This window comes from Cicer arietinum, chromosome 7, assembly GCF_000331145.2.
Source record: "Cicer arietinum cultivar CDC Frontier isolate Library 1 chromosome 7, Cicar.CDCFrontier_v2.0, whole genome shotgun sequence".
Taxonomy (NCBI): Eukaryota; Viridiplantae; Streptophyta; class Magnoliopsida; order Fabales; family Fabaceae; genus Cicer; species Cicer arietinum.
In genome coordinates, this window is record NC_021166.2 from 4,736,146 (window position 1) to 4,745,658 (window position 9,513).

At 32.7% G+C, this 9,513-nt stretch overlaps 2 protein-coding genes across 2 annotated transcripts in view; both read right to left on the reverse strand.

The window, feature by feature from the left end:
• Positions 1–97: 97 nt before the first annotated feature.
• Positions 98–6,827, reverse strand: LOC101513210 (uncharacterized). The gene is made up of 13 exons (XM_004508124.4): positions 6,668–6,827; positions 6,446–6,589; positions 6,243–6,358; positions 5,703–5,857; positions 5,189–5,277; positions 4,510–5,056; positions 4,095–4,250; positions 3,488–3,651; positions 3,245–3,324; positions 2,204–2,312; positions 1,585–1,659; positions 1,332–1,502; positions 98–409 (listed from the first exon to the last, which is right to left on the reverse strand). The coding sequence occupies exons 1-12, from the start codon at positions 6,761–6,763 to the stop codon at positions 1,350–1,352; spliced, it is 1,884 nt and encodes a 627-aa protein (XP_004508181.1). The 5' UTR covers positions 6,764–6,827; the 3' UTR covers positions 98–409; positions 1,332–1,349.
• Positions 6,828–7,794: 967 nt separating this feature from the next.
• LOC101513534 (probable polygalacturonase) overlaps positions 7,795–9,513 on the reverse strand; it is a 3,640-nt gene continuing 1,921 nt past the window's right edge. Inside the window, exons 4-6 of the mRNA XM_004508125.4 lie at positions 9,255–9,429; positions 9,091–9,161; positions 7,795–8,719 (exon numbers count right to left, since the gene is read on the reverse strand). Of these exons, the coding sequence (XP_004508182.1) occupies positions 8,028–8,719; positions 9,091–9,161; positions 9,255–9,429 (938 nt within the window). The 3' untranslated portion in view covers positions 7,795–8,027. The remainder of the gene's footprint in view (positions 8,720–9,090; positions 9,162–9,254; positions 9,430–9,513) is intronic.

Here is a 9,513-nt window from a genome sequence, read left to right on the forward strand (position 1 = left end):
TCGACACTAACAGGTAATCGGAACATTGATTATCTTTTCATGCATGCCCTTATTTTGATCATGCTAATATATAATGGGTGTTTCTAGACACCTCATCTGCACGTAAAATCATCTTTTCCATTAATCATCTTTTCCATTAAACAGAAATAACAAATATATAAATTGATATAACAAAAACTACAACAAAACAGACAAGAATAATTATGTATTACTGCTTATCAGTAAAAATCTCAAATTACATAATCTAGAGACCATCAATATTTTCAAATCTAAATAGCACCAAAATTTCTTTTTGAGAACCTATCTATCTATATAGCAGCAAAATTGTGGACAAAAAACTGGTTGAAATCCAGTATCTGTTCCTCCAAATCTTTGTCGGCCGCAAACAGGACAATTGGGAACTCGCAACCTGTAGAGTAAAAAATTAAAAACTCCAGTTACTAAGCAATATATGGTCATATATAGTAGTTTGGAACTAGAAACCATGAATTTAGACATTTTGAGATTATTATTAATGATTTCTCGGTTTCTCCATAGAACCTATTTTAGATGTAAAAATCAAAGCACTAATGATTTTGGCTGATTAAAAGGTTTACGTAAAATCATGTAGTTTTTGCATGGTAACATCAGCTATGCCCCAGGGTGTATCCACGCTTAAGTTAGGGTACGCAGTGGAATTTAAATACATATACATGGTACTGAATTTAAAAGTAAATGAACTCTATTTTTATATATCAGAACCCTCTCCCCTCCAGTATAACATGATGAACATTTAACGTAAGTATCTATTAAATTTTTAATTATGGCTAGTCCTCATAAAATAGACTAAGTTTTAAATACAAAAATTACATTCAGAAAAGGCTTTATAAACTAAGTTGAACGGTCGTGTTTTTATAGACTAAGATTGTGATGTTTTTATCCACGTGAATTTTCTTCAACTGATTTTAGTTATGCTTGATAGTCAACTTACGACATACGTCATTGATAATTGACTGACAAAATCTTAATTATTACCAAATATTTATTATTTAAAGTAAATTGCACTGGCTGAGCTAGAGTCCTGGATCTGCCACTGGATATGACTGTTTTGATGATGACATAATCAATCTTGAATTTAGAGCATTATTGACATGGAAAAGGCTTTTCGAAGTAGCTGGCAAAAGCATATTTAGAAATTCCGTACTAAATCCTATAATTGATTTTCAGGGTCCTGACTCCAGATAAAATCATATATCTATCCAACCACATGTAACTTATGTATATGTAATACCTTTCATTAAAAGGAAAATCATATATCTATCAAACCATATGTAATTAGGTATATGTAATACCTTTCATTAAAAGGCAGACTAGTTTTCATCGTCAGTACTTATTTCAGATGCATCATCTTCTTCATCATCTTCATCATCTTCTTTCTCGTGATACAATTCATCCTCGTCTTCAATTTCTTCTGTTTGGAGATCATGCAGCGAATAGCTTATTTTCTGAGAAGCCTTGTCAATCTGAAACCATATTCGAATAAGGCCCCACAAAACCAATAAATTCACCAGATGGCCAAATTAATTTTAGAAAATGTAACCATACCTGTGATGTCACCAGTTGTAGACGACCAGATAATTGTAACAATGGCTGAAGAGTTGCCCCTCTTGAATTTGTAATCTGTAAAGTGGAAGACAATAATTGAATTTCTCAAATATTACACACTTGTCGAAGTACAGCTATATGATATATCACTTGAACTGAACCAGAAAATCAGAATGACCAGAAGAAGCAAGCTAAACAAAAGAAAAATCAGAATAACCTTAATTTTATGTTTAAAAAAACAATTATTCAACAAAAATTACCAATCAAGGCAAACTCATACCATCATTCCTCATCCATATAATTTTACTCCTATGACATGCTATATCACAAAAATTGAATAAAAATAATAATCAGACAACTTATTAGATTTTCAAATCATGTTTTTATTCCCTATCACAAAAAAAAAATGCAATCTGAACATTATTCCAAAAAAATTAGTTTATAATAACCTTTTCAAGTTTTTATTTGTACACAGAAAATGTAAGAATTAAATATGCAAAAGATGTATACCTAAACTAGAGGAAGCATAATAAATATTTGAATTACTAATATTGTAAATTTAAAATTGAGTAGCCAATACCAAACATGTAAAGGAGAAAGCGAACTTAATCCAAGATACCTGGTATACAGAATCAAGCATACGTGTTATGGACTCTTCAGCAACATTATGACCATGATTAACTAATATGCTATGGATCCATGGAAGCACATACTCTCTGCTAGACGACCTGTTCAATAAAGATTTATGAAGTCAAGAGTAACAAGTGCATACATGTTTCCATTCATGGAAAATGAGATATGTAATAAAAACTATTACAAAATTCGGTAATGAAGTCCATGTTATCTAATCGTCAAAAATAAGTCCACAGTCTCTATGGCAAACTGAAGATAGTGCAATAACAGATACCACCAACCACATGAAGTCTTGATTATGACTTTGCTTCTAAATGAAAGAGAATACCAATTATACAAAATCGCCCTTATTAATCCTAGAGTGTTAACTATTGTCATAAACTCGAAGTGGAGTATAATGATTAATAAACAAGGGAGTGATGCACATAATATAAATTTGGGGGTAGAATTGGAATAAAATAATTAATGTTACAGTGAAAACATAAAATGACACTTATTTTGAAACAGGGGAGTATCTTTTAAGCCCTTATCATATTTGGAAGCTAAAGGAGTATCTATAACATTAAAATCTGATCCATAGAATATGTTCCTCAGCTCAACAAATTAACCCCTACATTTGAATTTACCTCTCAAAACATCAAATGGACCAAATAAAGTTAAACTACTACAAAGAGAATGTGATCAATCTTTTGCACCCCAATCATTATCTTTTAACGAGTACCATATAATATGCCAAACAGCTGGAGGAATCCCTTCATTTGTGAGAAAAACAGCTGAAAGAAGCCAAATTTTAGAGGTGGTATCAAAACATCCTTGAATTGTCATCCACGTGCAATGCTAAGTTATTCAATTTGTACTAGGTAAGGGACCAGAGATAGCAAATGCCACACATAACTCACATAAATCCTAGAATAACTTCTGGTCATTTTAATGTTGCAATAAATTAGGAATAAACAAGAGGAAATTGAAAGCATTCCATCAAATACAAAACACCTTACAGGAGAAAGTAGAAGAAAATAAAATGAACCTTGATTGCCATGTATCCAGCAACACTTCCAGTAGCTTGAATGCTTCGCTTGGTTCCATAGACAAAACAATTGCTTTTACCTGATAAATGCATCTTAAATTTAGAAGCATAAACAATTACATGTGATTCTTAAAAAACAATGGATAACAAGTATATTATAACGATAACGAAAAACAAATAGATAATAGAACAGATGGAACCAAGATTAATATCAGAAGACAATCAACCAGACTCATAACTAACCTTTCTCTTCGGAAGAGTAGCTTCCAGCTCAATACCCTTACCCTTTAACAATGTAGAACAGAGTTCAAAGTGTGATGCACAATCACTCTCACTATAAAGCAATCCTAGCGATCTCATCCGGTCCTCCATGCAAATTACATCAGTCTCACTTTGGACCATAGCATCTGCACAGATTGGTAAATTCAACAGATTATAGAAAGCAGGAAAAAAGTCCCAACCCATATTCTGTTATCAACCGAGCAGTGTGAATATTAAGAAGGGAAGTTGAAATAAAAATCGATCTCATTTGATGAGTGCAAAAGACAATCAACCAATTCCAGTTGCTCTATCTATAGACCCCCTCACCTATCTCTATCTATGTATGGTTCATCACTTTGTGAATGGTGGACTTTTTAGCAGACAAGTGAAATTTCCTCATTAGAATTAATTTACCCATATAAATACTATTCACCGACAACTTCCATTTTGTAGAAAATAATGGAAGTGTTTGATTTGTGATTTAACACAAATATAATAAGCCAAAAGGAATACATTCATTCATTGTAATAATTGATGCTTTATACAATTATATTGAACAACAAGAAATAATGATGTAACTTATAAGTACCATCTATCTCCATAGAATCAGCTTTACCCCTTGTAAGCAAATCATCTGTTACTTCCTTGTCCAGAGATTCTTGAAATGCTTCTTTCTCGTGAGAATCAAAAAGTTTAGGAATTGGAAGCAAGGCATCCTCGGCATTGGCACGGTCTAGTGCAGTTACTGTACAAGTATAGAGCAGCAGTTAGTATCCTAAAATAGGATTAGGGCTAAATTACTGAGAACTAGAAGATCAGCTTATTTTAAGCGATAAATTTAAATTGGTTATTGTGAACAAATAACAATACTATGAGCAACAAATCAAGCACAATGAAATAAAATGTAAGAAATATTAGGCTTTTGAAATGGTCCGTCCTTGATAAAATAATCAAAATAAGAGAATGCTTGTGAGAAAGAGTTAATCAAAGACAGAAATTCTTACTTCTCTGCACATCTGTCTTCTTCTTAGATTTGACAAGAGATCGACTTGTTGGAAGAAGAACACCATCACGGGAGACACTCAACTTTACATCTGTACCGGAATGCACTTGAATATTTTGAAATGATGGTTTTATAAGCATCCCAGAAACAAGAAAAACTTGCCCAGAAGCCGGCTTCTGGGTGCTTTGTAACTTTGCAGCATATATTGCAGGAACTGCACCCTTATAATTTTTGGTAGACATGTCTTCCAAAGATAATGATATTTTTGTGGGTTTTGCATTTCGTAGTTCTTCAATACTATTTCCAAACCATAAATAACAAAGACCAACTTCTGATACGGCCAAAACACATATGCCAGCATCATCATGCTGTCCTTTATCAATGCACCTGCTATCAAGAAAGACAGCAGGTTGCTCCATTGCAAGAACACAGCTAGCTGACTGCTTTTTAGCGCCGTCTATCCTCCAAACAGCTACATATCTTTCACCACCAGCAGAAGAGAGGATATACTTGCCATCTTCAGTGAAGACCATACACCGGACTGATCCCTGATAGTTAAATTAAAAACAATTGTTATACAAACAACAGAAGCATCACAAAGGCAATATGCATGTCGTCTTTAGGACAAAAAATAGGGTATGGACACAGCATATAAACAGAGAAAAACATATGCAACTTACAGGATGACCGGAGCATTTTTGAATCTTTTTGTGATTAGGACAGTTAAAAATCTTCAATTGTGCTGCTGCAGTAGCTAACTTCTTCCCATCTGATGTAAGAAAAAGGGCAATTACCAAAATCAGGAATCATAATAATAATACATTAATAAGTGTTGCAGGCTCATCTCAATCATGCCTCATTGAAGCCCTTTTGGCCAGGAAATATTGTTTATAGTGTAGCATCCAATCAACAAACATGAAGCAACAAGGCAAAACTTTTTTTCATTCTAATTCTAATAATAAAAAAGTGGAACCCACTTGAGAGCAGACGGACTCCATGATTAAATCTGAAATGCCTTTGTCAATTAAAATGCACAAGAGCGTAAAAAAATTCCAGGAAACCTCAACCAAATTGTACAACACGTCACATACGATTGTCAGATACAATCAATTCAGTCCCAACAGCAATCCATTGATTTCATTTCCTACCACACCAAAGAAACAAAATTACAGCAAAAGCTGTGAAGGATCATACCCGGAGAAACTGATATACAAGATACTGCCTTTGAAGAACCTTTAAACTTTTCCAATACTTTTCCTGTCGTGAAATCTATCATGCATATCATCCCATCAGCACCTGCAGTATAAAAGCTTGATCCATTTGCCAAAGACGAAATAGCTCGGACACCTCTGAAAACAATTTGAATAGTAAGAAATAAAGAAAGAGGCAAGACAATGTAAATAAACATTAACTTTTCATATATAAACAGGGAATTCAAATTTCAAACTTCAAATCCAATAACCACATTCATTTAATTAACAATGGTTAAAGTCACCATTTAAAATTAGCATAGCATAGTATTCAAACATTATCATAAAGAGCAAAGCATTAGTGTCACTAACATCCATTAATTAAAATAAGATGACTTGATAATCACTATTACAGATGTAACAGTTAGTTACAAATTAGTTAGGCTGATTCAAAGTTAGTTGTTACTATGGTTATATAATGACAACCTTAATTAAACCAAAGGATACATCTCTAATAATCACAACAGAAGTTATCATATCCTACCCAGGATGACAATCATTGATTTTCCAAGCCAATTCACCGGCAGAAACGTCGAGTGCTAAAACATCACCACTACCAGTTCCAAGCACCAACAAAGAGGAAGAATGTTTCCTTTTCCTCTGAAAACAAAAATTCACAGTATCATACGCGAATATTAATCCAGAAAAATTAAAAAACAAAAATAAAATTAAAAAAAACCTAGATACCTTTCTTTCAAACGATAACCATTTGATGCAAGTGTAATCAACTGAAAGATGACCTTTAGTTGATTTATCAAGTATAGAAGTTTCGTGAGTTGCAGAAATATCTGCGAACTCGGTTTGAACTTGACCCTTCAGTGTGTCCCATATCTATAGATAGAAAATTGCAGAGAAGTGAATAGGAAACAATATAACGATAACAATAACCGTTTGTGAAGAGGAAGATACCTTAATGCGGCCGTCACCGGTGGTTATGGCGAAGTAATCGAGGGAAGGATTGAAAGTTGTTAAAATGTCTCTGATGTCTGCAGAAGCCATAGCCATAGCGAAAGAGTTGGAGGTGAAGGTCCGGTGCAGTGTAGAGAAGAGAAGAGAAGAGGGAAAGAAGGTTTTTCATGATGGGCCGGGTTGCTTTATGTAACTCGTGGTTTCCTTCGGCCCAACCAATAGCTCATATAGAGCCCATAATGTGATATTGGCAAACTAAAAATAAACAATTTGCTCTTATAAAAATTTTATTTTATTTTATTTCCTACCAGAACCTCATTCATTCGAGAGCACAAGAAAGTTAAAACCAAAAATAAAAATTACTAGAAGCATATTTAAGAGTTTTTTTTTCTTTTATCTTTTTTCCTTTTGACTTCACATTGGGTCTGTTTATTATAGATTTTTAAAAAAGTAATTTTAACTTTATATTACTAAAATGATTTTTTATAAAAACTTATTCAACAATAATATAAGTTATTTTAGATTCATTTATGATATATTAAAAAATTTGACATTTAATAACTTAGATATTTATTATTGACATTTAAAAAAATATATATCTCTCAAAAATTATTTTTACATAAAGTTTTCAAAATGGTTTCTCATTTTTGAATTTTCATTATAAAAAAATAGTTGGAACTTTAAAAATTTAAAAATTCAAAAATCGGTGTTTGATTTGCTAGAGAATAATACTACTAGCCATAAAAAAAAGTTGGAAAATTACTAATGCAAGTTGGAAAATACTTTTTTAAAAAAGAAAAACTAATTCATATTATTATTGTAAGTTTAAGAGTATTAATAATTGTAGTCGCCTCTACTAAAGTGTGAGCAAGTACATAGACATTTTTTCTAGTAAACAAAAATCATATAAATTGAAATGAAAGTCTCATAGTTAGCTTAGTCTATGGGAATATTTTGTATGCTATCCACATGATAGTTTAAATCCTTCTCAAAGATGATTGTGAGATGTGATCAAACCGGACACAACTACCCTGTGAATAACATATAAAGAACCCCAAGACTTTTGATTCTTACACATAGGTTTGAGAAAGTACAAATAAAATTTAGCTTTGAAAAAAATTGTCTCATCATGAAAAATAATTTCAACATTTATCGCAACTTTAAACTCAAAGGAGACATTAATGTTGATTTCCAAAATTTGAATACACATGAATGAAGAAATAAAACTGTACAAAAAATATGCTGCTAGCAGCATGCAAGAATGCAAATCTAAGGATGAAAAAAATAAATATAAATGATCCAAATAAATGTCTTATTGGAAAGAATGTGACTTCATCTGATTTCTTAGATACCAAGCTATTCACTTTTTCATCGACATCGAGCTGGAAACCGCAGTTTTTCCAACGATACTCAGCATGTTGAGACAAGATAAGGAAGAATTTGAAGGGCTGTCAAGATCAGGACATGGTTTGGGGAGAACAGAATCTGAAAATCCATAGACATTTGAACATTCCCAAGTAGTGGAGGAAGCATAATTTACAGACAAGGTTATATTAGATAAGCATATGTTTGTGAATGGAGATTCTTGTATTCCAGCAAAGCTTCCAGCAATAGTGATGTTTGTTCCAATTATATCTTGTAAAATAAAGTGATCCAAAAGTGGAAGAGCATTAGGATCAAATTTGTCATCAGGATGAGAATCACAGTAACCAGTGGCAGAAATTGCTGTGTAGATATTCTTCATTACTATGTCTGTTATAATGATTTCTTTCATATAACCACCTCTTCCTCTGCTTGTTCTGAAATTGATGCCACCTTTTGAGTTGTAGAGATAAACATGTTCTACAACAACATTTGAAATGCCACCAGACATGTCACTACCAAATGCAAGAGTAGCACCGTAAGATGCTTGTAGATGCACCCTTTGGATGTGTACATTCTCGGTCGGTCGGCCGTAGGCAATTCCATATTCGTCCCAGCCGCTTTTGAGAGAAATTGCATCGTAGCCGGTTGCAATCGTACAATCCTCTATGCAAACATGATCAGAAGAATCTGAAAAATATTAAGTGCACAAAAAGATATTATGAAGTTTCGTGTGACAAGGTAGGTAATTTTCGCAAAGTGGACGGTCATGTTTAGATAAATAACTTAATTGAGCACTTATAGCATAAACATTAATATAAGTGTTTATGTATAAGCTATTTTTCTAACAAAAGATAGAATATAATCAAACTGTTTTCGTATAAGTTGTAAGTTATAATCAAACTTTTTCAGGAGAACTTATCCAAATAAGCTGAAATGTCATAAGGTGTTTCCATAAGTTATCCGAAACAGTCTCACAAATACTTATGCCAGCAAATAAGCTCAAATAAGTCAATTCAAACAGACCTTAGATATGAAATAGTGGATCATATGTTACTAACCTGGTACTATGCCAACAGTATAAGGAGATTCTGGAGGAGCAAAGATTGAAATATTATGAATATGTACATTGCTGTAAATCAACACATATAACCAAATCAATATCACATTTTTCCTTGAAAATATTTATACATAACTAGTGTTTTAGAGGTAGCACAGAACATGCCTGCAATAAACTGGGTGAATGTTATATGCAGGGGCATTCAAGAATGTAAGATTTGAAACTACCACATCATTAGATGCTACAAATTCAACCAGATGAGGACGGCTATAGTTCAAGGAATGAGATTTAAATGATTCCCACCAAGTCAATCCCATGCCATCAATGGTTCCATTATTACCTAGTAATAATAATTTTCATAAAGATATGAAAGATTAGACCACAAAACATTACTAAGAAGCATGAAGAATGTTGTTGTAGGGAA